The following is a 19,336-nucleotide window of genomic DNA, read 5'->3' as shown; positions in this document are numbered from 1 at the left end:
CTGATCTCTTTCTTTGAATCCTGGCTTGCTATTACTCTAGCCAGCATCTTCCCAGGGCGGCCTGCCTCTGAAAAATATTTTATCCTCTAAAGAACAGCTTCTGTTGTGCTTTATCCAGAAGGAAGTCAGAAAGAGCCTGGCTTGTCCTCTGCATAATCTCTCTACCTTCCTCTGTTTTCCCCTTGGCATACCTAGCCATTCCTTCAGCGGCTGCTTCCTCTAGTTCTTTCTCCTTCATAGCATAACGCTTGCTCAGGTTTGCAATTGTACTAATAAAAATCCCTCTCATAAATGCCTTAAACGCATCCCAGATATATTGCGATTTAGCTGAGGTATAATTCATATGCCAAAAAGAGATAATTTCCTTTTCTATCTGATTATGGTCATCTATTATTAAAAGCCAGTGGGGATTCAATCTAAATGGGGGTTTCACTCTAGGATCATTCCCTGCCATTGCTAACTCTATTAAGAAGGGAACATGGTCTGAAACGGATCTGGCCTCGTATTTCATACGTTAAACACAGTTTAAATAGCCTTTATTTATCAAGGTCAGGTCAATTCTAGACATAGAGCTTCCAGATTTACTAACACAGGAAAAAGCTCTTTTTTCTCTAAATAGATATTCCCAGACATCCACGAGGCCCACCTCTTGGCAAAAACGAGCCAGGGGGGACCCCTGGACCGGGGAACACCCATTCCCTCCAGCAGAGATCCTATCTACCTCTGGATTCATCACACAATTGAAATCCCCATTGACTATCACCAAACAATCAGGCCACTGATCCACAAAGGCCATCAAACAGTTCAATACCTGCCTAGAAAACGGAGGGGGGATATAGATAAACGCCAAGATACATAGCTTTCCATCAAGCCTACCATGAAGAAAAACATATCTCCCCTGTTTTTTCCATAGAAGATGAAAAACATAGGAAATTAATCTGTTTGTGAATCAATACTGTGATATATGGTAGTATATGTGGAATTGTAAACCTGTGTAGCCCACCTCCCCCCAAGTCGGGGTATCATCTCCTGTGAGAAATGAGTTTCAACCAAAGAAACGATAGCTGGCAGATGTCCCCTTATCAAATCTAATACCGCCTGTCTTTTTACCTTCTCCCCTAGACCCCGAACATTCCATGTAAGTATTCTTGTAGTCATTAAAGGGAACCTGTCACCAGTTTTATGGTGTCCTAACTAAGGGCAACATAAATAAGTGACTGATTCTCTTAGCAAAATGCTGGGTCACTTTCTTTAATTGACCCAGTCAATCTGCCAATATCTTGTATTGAAAAGCTCCAGCTGATAATGATGAGTCCTGAATATTCATGAGCTCCTGACTCTCCCATCCCACCTGCTGCTGAATGACAGTTTTTTTCCATATGAATCAGCAGCAGGTGGGCAGGGGAGTGGCTATAGTTCTGAATTAAATATACGCTGGACTCAATGACATCACGCTGGACTCAAATCAGCTCATTAACATGCGGCATGTGGCATCTTTGTGTGTATATTATGAGGTAACCATCTGTCACACCAGTAAGTGAATACATCTAAGGTACTTTTTAGTAGTTAATGATTGTATATAATTAGTTAGATTATAATCAAATATCCACATGACAGGTTCCCTTTAATTAATCCTAAAGTCTCCAAGTACCATCCTCCTCAAGCTTCACTCCGTTCCCCACTTCAACGTTGGACGCATCGCAGGTCATCCTCCCCTCTAACCCCCCCATCCTATCCCTCCCCCCACCCAACCCCTCCCTCCACCTCCCCCCACCCAGAAACCACAAATCCCCCTTGATCTGTAATTGAAAAAAAAAAACAGACCTCTTAACTAGGACCGTCCCTCCCCCACCCGGACCTCCATGCACCCAAAAATTCCCAAAAAGTGAGAGTATCAAGGAAGAAAACATATTTTAGACATCATTCCTATCTAACCAGCCGGTGGCCATTTCTGGAGTGTCATAAAAGAGTACTGTTTCATTGTATACTTATGGGGGATCTGTGGAGGACACACTATTATATGGAATCTGGGGAGGACACACTGTTATATGGGATCTGTGGAGGACACACTGTTATATGTAATCTGGGGAGGACACACTGCTATGGGGGATCTGTGGAGGACATATTGTTATGGGGGGGATCTATGGATGAAGGGGCTGTGAGTGACAGCCCCTTCATATCCTGGCTGTCACTCACCAAGGAACTTGAGGTGAAGACTGTCCAGGGGATAGCACAGCCTTCTGCGGTGACAGAAGGCCTCCCTTCTTCCTTCCTAATAGCAGCAGCGCTCGTAGCTGGCCAGGAGTAAGCTGATTGGTGGATGCGGTGGAGCAGCAGTACACGCCGGTAATCTCCACCAGTCGGCAGTTCAGAGGAGAAGGAGAATGGCTTTCCTCTCTTCTCCTCTGGAATGGACCCCGGCTGTGGGCTGGTGGCATTCAGTTTCACTGAATGCTTCACTTCCGCCACCGCCCGCCCTGCCCTGCACTACAGCATACCTCACTGCTGCCGCCCACCCTACCTCACACTACAGCATGCCTCACTGTCACTGCCACCCGCCCTGCACTACATCATGCCTCACTGTCCCTAATGCCCGCCCTGCACTACAGCATGCCTCACTGTCACTGCCGCTCAGCCTCACACTACAGCATGCCTCACTGTCCCTGCCACCCAGCCTCACACTACAGCATGCCTCACTGTCCCTGCCGCCCAGCCTCACACTACAGCATGCCTCACTGTCCCTGCTGCCCGCCCCACACGACAGCATGCCTCACTGTCCCTAATGCCCACCCCGCACAACAGCATGCCTCACTGACGCCACCCGCCCAGCCTCACACTACAGCATGCCTCACTGTTCCTGCTGCCTGCACTACAGAATGCCTCACTGCCCCTGCCGCCTGCCCCGCATTACAGCATGCCTCACTGCCGCCGCCTGCCCAGCCTCACACTACAGCATGCCTCACTGTCCCTGCCACCCGCCCTGCACTACAGCATGCCTCACTGTCCCTGCTGCACGCCCCGCACTACAGCATGCCTCACTGTTCCTGCTGCCCGCACTACAGAATGCCTCACTGTCCCTGCTGCATGCCCCGCACTACAGCATGCCTTACTGCCGCCGTCTGCCCAGCCTCACACTACAGCATGCCTCACTGTCCCTGCCGCCCGCCCTGCACTAGAGCATGCCTCACTGACCCTGCCACCCGCCCTGCTCTACAGCATGCCTCACTGTCCCCAACGCCCGCCCTGCACTACAGCATGCCTCACTGTCCCTGCCGCCCAGCCTCACACTACAGCATGCCTCACTGTCCCTAACGCCCACCCCGCACAACAGCATGCCTCACTGCCGCCACCCGCCCAGCCTCACACGACAGCACGCCTCACTGTCCCTGCCGCCCACCACGCACTACAGCCTGCCTCACTGCCGCCGCCCGCCCAGCCTCACACTACAGCATGCCTCACTGTTCCTGCCGCCCGCCCCGCACTACAGCATGCCTCACTGTTCCTGCCGCCCGCCCCGCACTACAGCATGCCTCACTGTCCCCAACGCCCGCCCTGCACTAGAGCATGCCTCACTGTCCCTGCCGCCCAGCCTCACACTACAGCATGCCTCACTGGCCCTGCACGACAGCATGCCTCACTGTCCCTAACGCCCACCCCGCACAACAGCATGCCTCACTGCCGCCACCCGCCCAGCCTCACACGACAGCACGCCTCACTGTCCCTGCCGCCCACCACGCACTACAGCTTGTCGCTGCCAGCTGGCCACCATGATTTTGGCACATTTGCTTTCTAAGACGCACTGACATTTCCCCCCCATTTTGGGGGGGAAAAGTGAGTCTTATAAAGCGAAAAATATGGTAGATAGGAGATATATCATAGATAGATATGAGCTAGATAGATTGACAGACAGACAGATAGATAGATAGATACAGACTGGCAGGCAGATAGATGGGCACACCTACACACAGCATATATACAGTTACACATACTGTACACTTATTTAGTATATATACACCTACTTGGGGATGTTAGTCTCTCCACATAACTTTGCTGTTATCCAGGTCTGGGAGAACTCAGACAAGTGCTGCAGATAGCAGACTGTGGTGCTGTGTGGCGGAGGTGCACCAGGAATCAATGACAGAGAGCAGTAGAGAGAAAAATGAAGCTCAAGAGAGCTGGTAAACAGACAGCGCCCCCTACACTTTGCAAGTACCATGTGCCCTGTACCTCCTCACAGTATAGCAGCGCAGCGGCCGGCTTAAAAGACAGAAGGAGCTCCTGAGTCCCGGCTCCCTCGCTCCTACATGGTTAATTAGCTGGCCCAGACACTGCAGTTTAAAGTGCAACAGCAGAACTGAAGGAGGGGCCCCTTAGACGATGGGGGCTCTGGGCAATTGCCAATAATGTTCCTCCCCTGTGCTGGTATCAGCCTCAGGGAAGCAACTGCACATCATGAGATTACGGCGATCTGACTTCGTGAGCAAGGAGGAGATTGCTGAATACAGGCGGTGCTGGGCTCCTTCACGGTGGGCCGTGGCTGGGCTCCAGAACGGTTAGTGCAGCCCCTTGGGCTCCTTACCAGGCTGATTTACATATATATAAAATCATTTTTTACACTCAATAAAACCACTCAGAGATATGGGACAGGTATATTGCGGACATGCTAGCGCCGATCTAGCCGTGCACGTCCGCATTTCTATAGGGTAAAAAGAGGTGACCGAATCCCTTTAAGGCCACATTCACACATTTGTGGATTTAAAACCCATCCTGCCGAATGCACAAGCGCACGGAGTCATTAGTTGCTATGATGCCATGCGCTTCGTGCCGCCGTACAGTAATACACTCGTATAGATCATAAGAGTATTACTGCACAGCAGCGGCGGCACGAAGCGCACGGCGTCATAGCAACCAATGACTCCGTGCGCTCATGCACTCAGCGGCCTAATCCTGAGAAATTTAATTTTTTATGCAAATAAGCGTTTTGAAGCAGCATGGATGGGATCGCTCTGGTCAGTGCACCTTTCTCTACATTATGGCTACTAGCTCTGAAAATCTGAGGGACTCTCAATCAAATAATAGGTGGAGACCTGGGTGGGATTATGGCAAACAAACCGAACATCTCCAACTATGGTGCACCATAAAACCTTATTTGCATAGTAGTTCTCAAGAACAGAGGACTGGATTTTCACAAGAAAGGCATGGTTATATTTTGGGGCACATATTCTATGTGGAGGTATCCTTACTTTGAAATGACAGACTTGCTTTAAGCCCTTCCACAGGGAGGGGAAAAAAGATTACAATAGCAAAAGTCTCTAGGCTGCTATGACAGCCAAAGATATTGCCAGGCGGGTTGGGGGCCATTGGAGGACAGAGGGAGCCCTTTCCCTTTGTCTAACTCAGAGGTGGTAAATGATCGGGAGATCAGAGCCATCTCCAATCCCGGTCACTGCAGGCAGGTGGCAATCGTATAAACAGCCAGTACCCCTGTGTATGGCTGTCTGAACCCATGTGTAATTTATAATTCACACCGTTACCTACCCAGCATATTTCTGGCAATACGCACAAACCCAGATTCCAACAAACCTGCCAATTTTGACAGGGTCAGCAGACCATCTAATGTATATCGGGGGCTCCGGACTTTCCCCCGACAGATGTCATCTAGGAAGGGGTCAGGGGAAGATTTATCACACTGTTGTAGAGGAAAACTAACTTTGTTGCCAAAAGCTACCTATCAGATTCCACTTTTCATTATTCAGACGCTCTTAGGAAAATTAAAGGTGGAATCTGATTTCTTGCAATGGGCAACTAAGCCGGTTTTCCTTTACACTGGTTTCGATACATCTCCACCCTCCCACCAGTGTGTTGAGTTTCCCATGTTCTCATTTTCCAGAGTATCGAGAGAAATAACCGCTAGCTAAAGAGTTTGACCGACATCAATTGAAAGTGTACGACCATCTTAAAGGGGTTCTCCAGCTTTTTAACAAATTTTGGCTCCTACCCTCCCCACCAGACCTGTGGAGGGAAGCATACTTGGCTACTCCTTGCCCCTTGTTTCAGGCTCCTTTGATCCGCTGTTGTGTTTGCCATGCTCCACTGCCAGCTTGTAAACGTCTGGCATAGGCCAGGGTCACACGTGCTGCTCACGCCAGTGACTGGCCAAAGCTGTGACGTGTCCCCCCCAAGAGGCATGTCACTGAGCCTCGGATATAGCCTCTATGCACTTGGAAGGGGGTGCCCTGCAATACCAGAGAACCGATAGACTCTCTTTCTGAGGGAAAAAAAAGGGCATATTGGCCAATACCGAAATAAATATCACTTTTTTGTCTTTTCAGGTCTATCTCCAATCTTGTTCTGAAATCGCGTAAACTCTGGTATAAGCAGCATATAGGCAAAAGATAGAAAAAATAAATCACACATCACAAGCACTTTCAGGTTGCTTGCTGAAATAACAAGCCATTTTTTAACATGTTTAAGAAATATTCCAACCAGAACTCGAAAGATCCAGCGAAATGTAACAGTAAAATAAAGTCCATCATGAAAGTCACAAAAACTACAGTTCATTACAAACGAGTTAAAAATTGGTTCATGGTTTCATCTTAACACTGAACTGAAAATAACACATTCCAGTGCTAACACATGTGAACGAAATCCTGGAAGCGAACAAGAAAGTCCTTCCGCAAGTCATTATAAATCTCCTCCTCGCGTCATTGGTTTGGGGAAACAGCTTTTTCATTATGAAAAATAGACACAACAGAATAATAAAACTGTACGGTTAGCTATACAAAATAAATAAGACGTCTAGCGATCAGTGATACATTCACTTCAAAAGCAATGTCTGGAGATTTATACAGCGATTTCAACAAGGCAGCCATTTGTTTCTTTAAGGAAGATCATTTGTTAAAATATTTGTAACTTTAGTAAGAATCTCCTAATATCTACATGTTTATTGGCGTAAAGTCGCTTTCACATGACCGTGATACAAGGGCATTTTAAATGTTCACATAAAGGACACACTCCGTGGTCCAGCTGAGCTAAACTTAGACCATCATAGTGACCTAGTTCAGAAGCACCATGGGAGGTCTGGGTGTTGTGGATGTAATAGTAACACTGAAATACACCTGCATTAACGGCAGTGAGAAATGGGATTAATGGCGAACATGATGGCAAAAATGTATGCAAGATGAATACTATAAAAGGTGGATGATCACAAATCATTTTTGGGTGCAATTTAAAAAAAAATGATGAATACATTCACATTTCATTCTTGTGGTTTTTCAAGAATCGTAATGTAGAGTTAACGAGACATATAGACCACCCCAGGAGTCCAGGGGCAGAATTGACTTTAGCCACCCAGCCATAAGAACTGACGTCATGGACATTAACACAAACTACCCAAAAATGAAGACACCAATAGAACATTTTTGGAAGCGTTGTCTACCTGAATCCTTAAAGGGACCCTACCATCAAAAACTTTTATCACACATTAAAAGCCTATATTCAAATATTCTATTTTTTTTTCCCACTGGATATAATTTTTTTAAATCACTCCAAAAGATACTACTTTCTGTCCTAGTTCTTTAACTTCCTCTTTGTTTCGATTATTAGCATGCAAACAGTCTCACTTAACTGTCTCAGTCAGACCATCACTGTGACCATAGAGGGAAGTGGGATGAGTGACACAATTAGAGCGTCATACATTACACTATTCAGTGCAGAACTCTTCTGTGGGCATTTTTATCTATCGAGATAACCATAGACCTGTCATACTGTTATCCCAATTCTACAACTACTGTTATAATGAGGATTACTCTTCAGATAACCTTTTCCCCTATAAGCAGCAGTGAACCAACTATTACTTGTCTATATAGGAGTTTTTAGCTCTGTGCTGACTGCTACAGAAGAACTTTTTTTGTTTTTGTTTCAATGGCATAGTACTGCCGAAATGAAAAATAAAAAAACAGCAAAAAAATATAAATTCCTTTCTGATGGAAGTGTCCTTTTAAGGACCCCATAAACAGTTCACGATAAATGAATCTGCCGATTTCTGTCGAGTGGGCCAACTAATTGTATAAGGACCTCCTGACTCTTTTCAGACAAGGGGAAGAAGGATCAGGAACGTTGAATTTCAACACCTGATTCTTTTGTTCTAGCTAGATATAACCTGCCACCAGAGGTGCCTGGCAGTGGCTTTTTTCCTCTCACCTTTGAAAACACATGCATGCTCAGTCAAACAGGCAGGCGTATGGGCCCTTTTGGCTTTGTGCAATCCAGATAGTGTGTTAATATCTACTGTATATTCTATATCTGGCTTATTCACATCTCATGCTTACGAGTATCCCAATCCAGTTACTCAGCTGTGGTTCCCTCAGTCTTCAGGTGCGACCAGTACGAATCTTTTGGTCTACAACTAATAGGATGACGAAAAGCATCAACAGGCTGTTCGCTTCATCCGTCAATGTATAACGTGATGGCAAGATGCTGAGAGTTTTAATACACCAAGAAAATAACAGTGCATGGCGAACCATTTATATTACAGCCCTCCTCATACTTCTGAATCTCATGAACAATGGCTGCTGGGAGATATAGTGGAGTCAATGTATATATAAGCCTCTGTTCACACTGCTGTTAGTTTTCCCATCTCCCACAGCCATACCAACTTTTACAGTTAGTAATTTGGGGACAAATATGTGTCACCCCGGGAAAACCCGCAAACACAGAGGGATCATGCATTTATGGGTTTGGCTTACCTAGGCCTGCCTGTTTTGGGGGCCTGGGACAGCCTGAATTTGCAGGTATGGTCTGAAACCTCGGGACTGTTGGCAACTATGAAAATAGAAGCCAGAGTCTTGTCTACAGATGTATCTAAAGTCAATTGAACTGTAAAATATCCTTCCCTCCCTGGACCTCAGGATCAGTGACCAGTTTAGTAAGTTGGTGCACTGGATATTGTCTTTATAAGCTTTATAATGATTACCAACCTTGCCAAAAATGCACAACCCTTCACTGACTGTGGCTGTGCAAATATTCTTAGAAGTAGGTTACCCCTCTATGACCTTTTCTACAGAGTATGTCAAAGTTTTTTTTGCCTTCCTCTGGATCAACTTGCAGGATAACAGGCCGAACTGGATGGACAGATGTCTTTTTTCGGCCTTATATACTATGTTGATTGGAATATAATTAAAGTAAAGGCCTCAAATTTCCAGCTAAAAAGGATTTCAACTGAAAACGTGTAAATGCCCAAAGTTAATAATCTACAGAAATCATTTTAACAAAAGTCCTGCATCTAGATATTGCTGTGACATACTTGTTATGGCGCCCCCTGGTGTACTTTTAATTCCTCTTTCAGAACGTCCATCAGTGTACCCAGTCTTATCAGCTGGCTTGTACTTAAAAACAGGAACCTCTCTACTGCCCATGTACAAAAAGATCTGGACAGTGGGACTGAGGTACGGCTCATATGTGACCACCAGTATGGGACCCATTAGCCAGAGTTTTAGAGAAGGAATCAAACGAACACTTGGGGGTGGACAGCAATATCTGGACACAGGATAAGAAAAAAAAAAAAAAATTAAGAAATTGTTCTCTGTTTATGGGACAGAGCCTCTAAGTAAATCTGAAGGATCCTACATTTGTGAATTATTGTTTTTTTTCATTACTTTTTCGAAATATTAACTTGTTTTTTTTAAATAACCATAATTCAAAATTTTGGCTGCTTCTCTGAAGATCTTTGCAATGCTAAGAAAAATGAAAGATCAAACAGGAGTAGGGGGTCCAAAGGCCGGCATATTCCTCACTGGCTTTGAGACACCTACCGTCGATGATGTTCTACATTTTGGACAGATAATTAAGGGTAGGTTCACACTTGGGTTAAACCGATCTGGCAGGCTCTTTCGGCAGAGAACAGCCTGCCGCAGTTCACCAGATCCAGCCTAGCTGTATACTGCCAGTCACTGTCAGAACCTATTGACTATAATGGGATCTGAGGGGATATGGCCACTTTCCGGTGAAATCCCAACTGGACAAAAACCATTGCATGCAACAGTTTTTGTGCAGCTGAAAACCGGACGGATCCACGCCAGATACCATTATAGTCAATGGGGTCTGGTGCTAAGAACATATCAAGCAATATGACCATGTGATTTTTCCAAATGTCCGAAATTCTAATATGAAACAAACCAACTTATATAAAGCCTGAGCTCGGAACCGTTTTGTGGTGACCCATTGCAATTTCAGACACACACCAGAGGAATATTTTGAATTGGTCCTGTGGGCCTTGACTGTTTCTCAAAAATGAGAAAGTCTCACTAGTCTCCATGTAGCCAAAGCCCTACTGTCCTATGTGGCCACTACACATTAAGCTTAGAATTTTATGGATTCCTTCATTAACATCACTTCCTTGATTAGAAGAAAATGGCCACCGGTCAGCACTACCATCTAGTGTGCAAAAAAACATCAGTTAGCTCATAGGCCATAATCACCATGATAGTAGGTAAATGTACGTAGTCCAAAAAATGTCTTAATTCCGGTAAAATTCTGACTATTTTTTTAATGTTAAAAGAAGACATACGTCATGGCCACTTACACGTTTTAAATGTGTACAGTTCTTATTCTGCTATGAAATCAGAACTGTACAGGCTAGAAACGCGTATGAAGATTTTTTCATGATAAATGCCCTCTTAACATGAAAAAAACTGAAAAAACAAACTGGATTTTAATGGAATTCTGACAGTTGCTGGAATTTTTGGAATGCAACACCACCATCCAAAAGCCATGATTAAGAAGCCTAAAAGAGCTCCATGTCTCATTAGAACCAGACTAATTTAAAAAAAATTACATATATTTACATATATAAAAATGTTCCATAAAATCAAAACCATTTTAGGAATAAATAAAATATTCATCAACAGCAAGTACTCGTGGATGGTAATACCCCCCACAGTATCTGATCACCAATTTCACATTATTGTGTTTTTTTTTACCATCCTCTAGGAAAACACTAGTTAAAGGGAATCTGTCACCTGGTTTGACCATATTAAGCTGTCACCATTGCCATGTTTAATAAATTACCTTCTCTGCTGCAGTGGTTTTCTTTCTTATATTCATGCTTTCATTTTGCTAAAAAAGCGATCTTTGTGTTATGCAAATGAACCCAGAAGGTGCCCAGAGGGGCGTTATTCTTCACCCTCTGAGCCCAGTAACGCCCCCCTGCAGTGCCTAGCCCGCCTTAGTTTATAGTCCAAGCACGCCTCCTCGCTATGTAGTATCGTCCCACAGTATAGTTTAACAGCGCCGCCCCCTCAGCTACGTCAGTTAATTCATTCAAACCAGGCACCTTGAATCTTCAGTTAGTCCGGCTGAAATCTCGAGCAGGCGCAGTACTGCCTGCGCCTGTGCGATCCGTCCGCTCCTGAGGGCAACAGCCTCAAAAGTGTCACTGGGCATGCGCCGAGCCCAGTGACGTCTTCTTATCGTTGTTGCCCTCAGGAGCGGTCGGATCGCACAGGCGCACTGCAGGAGATAAGGTATTTTTACTACACATGGCAATGGTGAGAGCTTAATATGGTCAAACCAGGTGACAGATTCCCTTTAAGTTACTGAGAAATACAATTGACTGCAAAACTTTCTGTCTCGAAATACTGCAAGTGTCCTTCACATAAATACAGTAGTTCTCCTTCATATCAGAGGTCCTCATTTCTTGAAGGGTGCGAGCTTAGTGATTGTGTTCCAGAACGGAGAAGTCTTTCTCTTAGGCTCGGCCAGGGAAAACACCTGCTGTTGTGGAATGCTGGTGGGCACCGTGATGTGGCGCTGGTGGATCGGGTGCAAGTTTTGATGAGGAGGGACTGCAGGAAATCCATTGTAAGTGACACCTGTGGCAGAAGACAGATGTGAAGTCAGTACTAAACTAAACTTAGACAAATAACCCTCACCACCCAATAATACATAGTTACTAATGATGGACAAAATCGAATTTCCCCAAAAAGTTCAGACTCTAAAACCAGAATTTTTTTCGATGGTATATGCAGGTATTAATTACATAAACGTGTTAGTTTCAAATAAAAATACATTAAAGCACATTGACTATAGGGTAACCATATCCACTAGGTGGCACTACAGAGAGCTTTCTTTCTCTTGGAAGAGCGCGAACCTGAATTTCATTTTTCCAAAGAAGCATTGCCTGGACTATAAGACTCTGCACCAGTCCTGGCACTCTCCACATGGAGAAACAGTAGTCCCTGAAATTTAAAAATAGCTATCCTTGCAACCAAGGTAAAAATCATGGTTTTCCTTTAATACATGTGCCCTATACGGATTTTACTTGTTTTTCTCATGTACATCCATTAAAATAAAATAAAAATCAGAAGCTTTTTTAATTAGAAATATGCCTCTGATATTCCACCCGGATATCTATGAATAAACTGATTGATACCATTCCCTTTGTCAATAAAGATGTAACCCAACAATCTAGCCACTGGTCCCCTGCCGATCCAGAGAATGGGGGTCCATCGGAGTAGATGGGTAGGTCTAGCATGCTTGCTGCCGTTACTTCTCTATTGGACCATACATAGCTATCATCTATCTCCGGAATGAATGGAGCAGAAGCATACATGCTTGGCCTGCTACTCCCATTCGGATGGGGGAATGGGACCTACGTTTGAGATTGGAGGGGGTCCCAGTGGTAGGACCCCCCTCCTGATAGTTATCCCCTATCCTTTGAATAGAGGTCAGCTTTTAAACTTGGCACAACCCCATTAACTCCAGTAAGAACAAAAGATTGGGTACCGAGACCCAATTTGCCTGTTCCTTCTTTCCCCCCCAACATATGTCAGGAGTCTGCAAGCCTCCATACACATTAGATGGTTCACCAATCCCATAGAAATTGACAGGTTTGGCCCATGTCACTCAAGGGGCTTGCATGGGCACCTTAAAAAATATGGCAATGGCAGGAGGAAGCCCTTCCATGTCCTGCTCATCATTCGTTCACGGAGAACTGATCATAACATCAGAAAATAGAGGTTTTGTCAGTGACCTGTGCATTACACACGGACAACCTCAGTGCTGGGTAAGGCAATTATAAAAATGACTGCTGAATGTCACAATGCTGGGGTTGGATCCAGCCTCAGGCCTCAGCTATGCTGGGAAGCGCTCTCCGGCATCGCGGAAATAATTAGGAGCAGTCTCCAAGCATATATTGATTTACATTGTCTAGTGGTAGTGTCACATTTTATCAAGGTCTGCTGCATTTGTGGCATGTCATGTATGTGAAACGCTATATATTAGAGGGTCAACTCAATAGTAAATGGTGGAAGGAAAGACCTTCAAGGGGTTAAAGAAGCACTATACTCAGAGTGGAAAAAAAACTATATAAAATGTAGGACTTATTAACCATAGAGCTCCTAATATCACATGCATATAGCATGATAGAATATAAAATTTACGGTAAGGGACGTTTCTGGGTTTTTGTCAAATTTCAATGGATAACACAACAGCCTGAAATATCTGAAAACCGAGAACAATTGTATGTAACAGTTCAGACTGCACGACTAGGATGATACCACAATACCGCAGCGACACCCTCTGTTTACCGGTTTACCATTTGTCTAAACCAGAGAAAAACACCCACCTTTCATCTTCCCCTGCCTTGACTTCTTCGCATTGTTCATGGCTTGTTTCTTTTGGTCTTCTGATATTTCCATACCTAATAAAAAAAAAAAAAAAAAAAGACAAAACCCATAAGAGATCTGAAAATATCAAGATAAGCGTTATCCATTATTAAGTGCTAGGTGCCATCCTGGTAGCACACATAGAAGTGTATATACTGTATATTAGTTATGTACGGTCTCTTTCTGACTAGTCTACACCTGTTCACTTGGTTAGGGTCGACTATTTGGCGTTTAGCTTCAACTCAAGACCTTTGTTCCAGGACTGTAGTGAGTCAGGCCACCTCCCCTTCCCCCTAAACTTGAACATCTGCCCTCATAGAGCTCATTATCCATCATGTGGCCTTCTCAACATCAACAATCTCCAGTAACACCATCTTAATTGCCCGTTTCAACCAATACGGAGGGAGATTTGGGACAGATTTGTTAAAGTCATGACTTAGGCCTCATGCACATTTCTATATTTTTGGTCAGTGTCCAATCCGAAAATGCACATGAACCCATTCCTTTCTAAAAGGACAGCATATGGATGTCATCCGTGTGCGGTCCGCATCCCTGCGGCCAGGCTGCAAATTATAGAACCTGCCCTATTCTTGTCTGTTTTGCAGGCAAGAATAGTTTTTTTTTGTTTTGTTTTCTTTTTTACAGTGAGCCCCGCAAAAATTGCAGGATGCACATCCACCACATCTGTATTTTGTGCATCCGCAGTTTGCAGACCAAAAAACAGATAGTCATGTGCAGTAGGCCTTAAAGGAAGACTCCTGGTAAAACTGATATTCTGCATTATGTCTAGGTCACTAGGTCAAAAGGATGCTGTATGACAAGGATTCAAAAACAAGAGAACATCAAGTGTCCTGCACTACACCTGGCATTACCCGATCAGTCATGCCCAGCTGATTGACTTGCGGTATCCTGTCAGACCCCGAAACATCTGATATAGATTACATATACTAAAAATGGGTCATCAGTTCTTGAAGGGATAGTCCACTCCTTTTATACTGATGGCCTTTCTTTAGCATTAGCCATCAATATCTGATTGGCAGGATTGCAAGGTCTCGGATCCTGGCCAATCTGCAGAAGCTCTAGGACTACCCAGCTCCATCCATTGTGGGGCGGACGGAGCTGGTTACTGCAGCATTGCTCCCACTGTAGTAAATGGAGGCAGTGAGGCAGTAACCAGCTCCATCCACTACACAATGAACAGAGTTGTTTGTGTAGTTCTGTCACGACAGAAGATCTACTGATCGGTGGAGGATGAGGTATGTCAGACCCCAGTTGTTAAGATAGTCATGTCAGATCATCTGGTTACGTTGTGAACATAAAAGTACTGGAAAACCCCTTTATGTCCTAGAGAAGCCCTTTATAAGCCTACTGATAAATAAAGATCTGAATACCAGATACAACAAAAAAGTCTCCAAAGAACGCGAGTAGTAGAATATAGTTACCAGTCGTGACGAGAATATAAGGAATAGACAAGTGCGGCTTCATACTTGCTGGCATTTTCTCAAAAGGAATGTGCGGAATCCAGGCAAAATTATGCCTTCTTGTAGTGAATGTCAGTTTATATAGAGATTTTAGGGAGGAGGAGATTCAGACCTTATAGTTGCTTCATCCGGAAAAATTCCGGCTATTGGAGCATTACAGGAAAGAAATCCCCCCCAAGCCACAATATTGCCAAAATATGACTCAGCCTTATCACACTTGTGAAAATCCAGCATTCCAAGCAATGTTTTCCATGCCGAGATGATCAAGAGCTTATACATTATTACGTGGTCTTTTCTGACTGGACCACTGATGTTCACTCAGACACGTCCAATGCTTTGGGAATCACTCACACACTGCCAGAAATAAACAGCAACCATCACAGCAACTAACACTTCAGGGGCGGATCAACGTAGGTGGAAGCCTCACGGCAAGACATGAGGGAGGCCCTCTCGATTTATAGTTGGAGAGCTCTCCACAATCTCCCCAATTATATGAACTGTCTGATGTCCATGGCAAGTAATTTCAAGGGTTTTTCTGGGATTTTTTTTTTTACTTATGACCCATCATCAGTATCTGATCGGTGATCAACTATTTGAGAAGGCACTGGAGCTTGCAGTAGTGCCGCGGTCTTCTCGCAGCTTTGCCTAGGCTATGGGATGTCACGTTCATCGGTCACATGACCCAGGCGCAGCACAGCCCAATTGAAGTGAATGGGAATGAGCTGTGATACCAAGCACAGCCGCTATACAATGTACAGCAGTCTCTTCCTAGGCCTGTGGCGTCACATTCATTGGTCATGGCCTAGGCGTAGTTCAGTCCGATTTAGGCGATTGGATAGCAGTTCTACTTGGTACTGCAGCAGAACCCCAATCACTTCAGGTGGGAAATTTACCTGATTACTAGTGGGCATTTGCACATGCACTTATTTCTTCATTCTTTCAAGCACACACAGCTCTTGTTTTAGCTCAGCCTTCTGGCTGAGGTACTTTTATACAGTCAAGCATCAGGCTGGGTAGTCTGTGGAGTTCCCTGTGATTTTTACTTTGTCACAGGGTTTCTCAGGGTGCAGCTGCCTAACGGGTGTCCCTCGTCTGGAGGTTGAAGAGGTGTAGTCATCAGGTTTCTCACCCTCTTCCCCTCTAGGTGGGCTAAATGTAGTACATCTAGCTCCAGGGAAGGGAATGCTTGCATGGCAAACTAGGAAGACCCCGAAACTTAGACATTACTCTATAAACTTTGGGCGTGGGGAGGGCACTTATCTACGATCCTTCTTTTGAAAAAGGTTTAGGATGGGAGCATGGCTTGGCCTCCAAGATAAGTGGTCGCTTGAGATCTCAGCTCCTGCTCCTCACTACTATTTACAACGACTATACCCAGCACCCATGCTTCAAAACTGCTCCAACCCTTCAGACTACGAGTATGATGCCACGGAGGATACTGACCCAAAAAAAGTAAGGGAAAATCACGGGCTTTTACTTTATACAGCCCTGGGCTGAATACAAGAGGGCATGGACAAATGCTCCGAGTCTGAGGCTCAGTTCTTGGAATCGACATGTACGGGAGACCTTACTGAATGTCTACTGCTACCAAGAAGAAGCTCCTCAGACATTGGCGATGGACTCCTCTGAGGGGAAACATACAGGCACATACTAACCACGTTCATGGAGCGCTGCAGAGGACACAGCACACGGCAGCAGCCTGGCCTCTCCTACAAGTGTCACCACGTCTCCTCCTCCTTCCGTGCATAGCCCAACACAACAGAGACCACGTTGGTCTCCACCTGATTCAGGTACATCTGAGATATTGGAGGTGTATATAAATCTTGTGGACATGCTATCTGCATACAAAGCTATCACAGAGGAGTCTATGAAAACTATGCTGCCGGCCTTAGGCAGGTCTCTGCATGCAGACATAATACAAGCGATAAAACCACTTAATATATCTCTGTTCAAGAGATGGGAGACAGTTCAACACATATCCAAGATGTGTGAATTTGCTAATTCGCACAATGATCTTATTGATGACCTAAAATAAGACAATTGAAAGCCAAACTTGCCGATCTGGAGAATAGATCACAGTGAAACGTCAAATTCAGGGGGATACAAGCTGACCTTACGCCATATCTCCAGTCACTCATTAAAAAACGGTCCTGCTGGACTGCTTTTCACAAGACCTGATAATAGACAAGTGTGCATACAGTGCCTAGGCCAAAACACCTAGCAGAGGATATACCTAGGGACATCCTGGCACACATTCATTTTTACAGCATGAAAGAGGACTTGATATCTATGGCCAAAAAGCTAAACCCACTTCCACATCCATATCGACTGGTCTCTTTTTACACCAATCTTTTGGCAGCAACCCTGCAGCTTTGATGTCATCTGGCTCCAATAACAGCTACTCTCCGCCAACACAAGATTATCTACATGTGAGGTTTTCTCATCCATCTATTCATTTCCAGAGAAAATAAGCTGCATGTCATTACATCTGCAGAAGACAGCATGAAACTCTTCGCGCACCCCCCATGGAATCCTCGTCCGCCTGAGAAGACATCATCTCGTCAATGACCACCACTCCATGTTTCTGCAGATTGGACATTGGTGCCACCTCGTAAATCATCTGGGCGCTCAGGTATTCTCTTCTTGCTGCGAGGTACAGACTTCTGACACTATTCCTTTCTTCTTTCATGCCAGATATACTTTTGGCATCTCAACCGTTCTTGATCATCAGCTTTTGCTGTTTGTACCCGACGTTTGTCATCAACTTTTTAGGTTTTCGGTCATGGTGTGCAGTCAGATAATGATTTTGTATCACTAGCTCTTAATGTATGTGGCAGTTTTTGCTATGTGAGGTATGTTCCAGCGTCAGATATTAATATTCATTTTTAGAATGGTACTTCAAATCGCTTGTATGAATGTTAAAAGGCTAAGTAGCCCCCAAAAGTGGAAAAATATATAGACTGAAGCTTGTGTATTAAAAGGCAATATATTCTGTGCACAGGAAACCCATGTACTGAAAAAGATGCTCACAGACTTAAACATGCTAGTTTTTCTAAGTTCACCTTAAGGCGATCTATTCTTCACTGCGGCCAGTGATTGGCTGCAGCGATGTCAAACCAGATGTTGACATCAAGGGAGCCCAGCGGAACATTGCAGGCCTGAAGGAAAAAATAGCAGGGAACTACCATTGGGAAGCAGGTCAGTAATCTTCCCTTTACAAGTCTGGCCAAGTGTTGGGGGGATGGGGGGGGCGTTTGGTTCCCCCCAGTTTTACACAATCCATTTCCGATCCTGTCTTTTACATAGTTACGAATGGCAATTAAAAAGAACCAGGGCTAACCATTATTCCCAGTTAGGAAGCTTCTTGCATCTCATTCTAAACACACTAAATCACAAAAGCTAATGATTAAGAGGTTCAATCCTTTCTACAACAAATCAATGTGTCCATTCTAACAGATGACCAATTGATCTCCCTACCCCTCACTCAATCTTGGAGATTATTAAATCCCTCCCCTGGCCCGAGGGGCTGTCCAATGAATACTATAAAACATTTCAAGATATTCTCTCTACCCATCTTTGCCTTGTGTACCAGAAGGCGATAGATGACAAGTCATTCCCTAGAGAGAATCAGACAGCCTTAATTATACCCTTGCTCAAAACCCCTGACATTTCAGACCAATCTCTCTAGTCGACATTGACATCAAAATTTATACTGAACTAATTGCTTTAAGACTTGCCCCTTTCCTACCAGGTAGGCTTTGTGAAGGGATAACTTTAGAAGAGTCTTGAATATATAGAATAATTTTGAAAAATGCAGAGGTTCCTTCACTTTTGCTATCTCTTGATGCCATAATGTTTGATTGCATTAATTAGCCACATGTGTGTGCAGTCCTAAATACATCTGGCTTTTCAGGTAACATCTGAAATGTTATTATAGGCTTATATTCACAATTTTGGTCAGAGTATTCACCAGTGGCACTCTATCAGATCAATTTCATCTCAAGACTGGAACATGCTGAAGGTCTCCCCCCCCCCCCCCCCCCCCTCCTTATCTTTATTTTGTTCATGGAATCTTTAGCACAGAAATTAAAGGGACCACATGTTTATTCAAGGTATTACCATTGGCGCCCATACACATCTTATTGCCTTATACACAGATGATGCAACATTGACCTCTCTTCTCCAGTAAAG

General features: G+C 44.5%; 1 protein-coding gene across 5 annotated transcripts in view; it reads right to left on the bottom strand.

Moving 5' to 3' along the window:
* Positions 1-7,521: 7,521 nt before the first annotated feature.
* The window catches only part of SPATA13 (spermatogenesis associated 13), a 73,978-nt gene continuing 62,163 nt past the window's right edge, over positions 7,522-19,336 (bottom strand). For all 5 annotated transcript variants that reach the window (XM_044274904.1, XM_044274905.1, XM_044274906.1 and 2 more), the window contains 2 exons: positions 13,625-13,699; positions 7,522-11,870 (listed from right to left, as the gene is read on the bottom strand). In XM_044274904.1, the coding sequence (XP_044130839.1) occupies positions 11,689-11,870; positions 13,625-13,699 (257 nt within the window). In that variant the 3' untranslated portion in view covers positions 7,522-11,688. The remainder of the gene's footprint in view (positions 11,871-13,624; positions 13,700-19,336) is intronic.

The sequence above is a fragment of the Bufo gargarizans genome, unplaced genomic scaffold, assembly GCF_014858855.1.
Source record: "Bufo gargarizans isolate SCDJY-AF-19 unplaced genomic scaffold, ASM1485885v1 original_scaffold_2116_pilon, whole genome shotgun sequence".
NCBI classification, from domain to species: Eukaryota; Metazoa; Chordata; class Amphibia; order Anura; family Bufonidae; genus Bufo; species Bufo gargarizans.
This window is presented reverse-complemented; position numbering and strand designations above follow the sequence as displayed.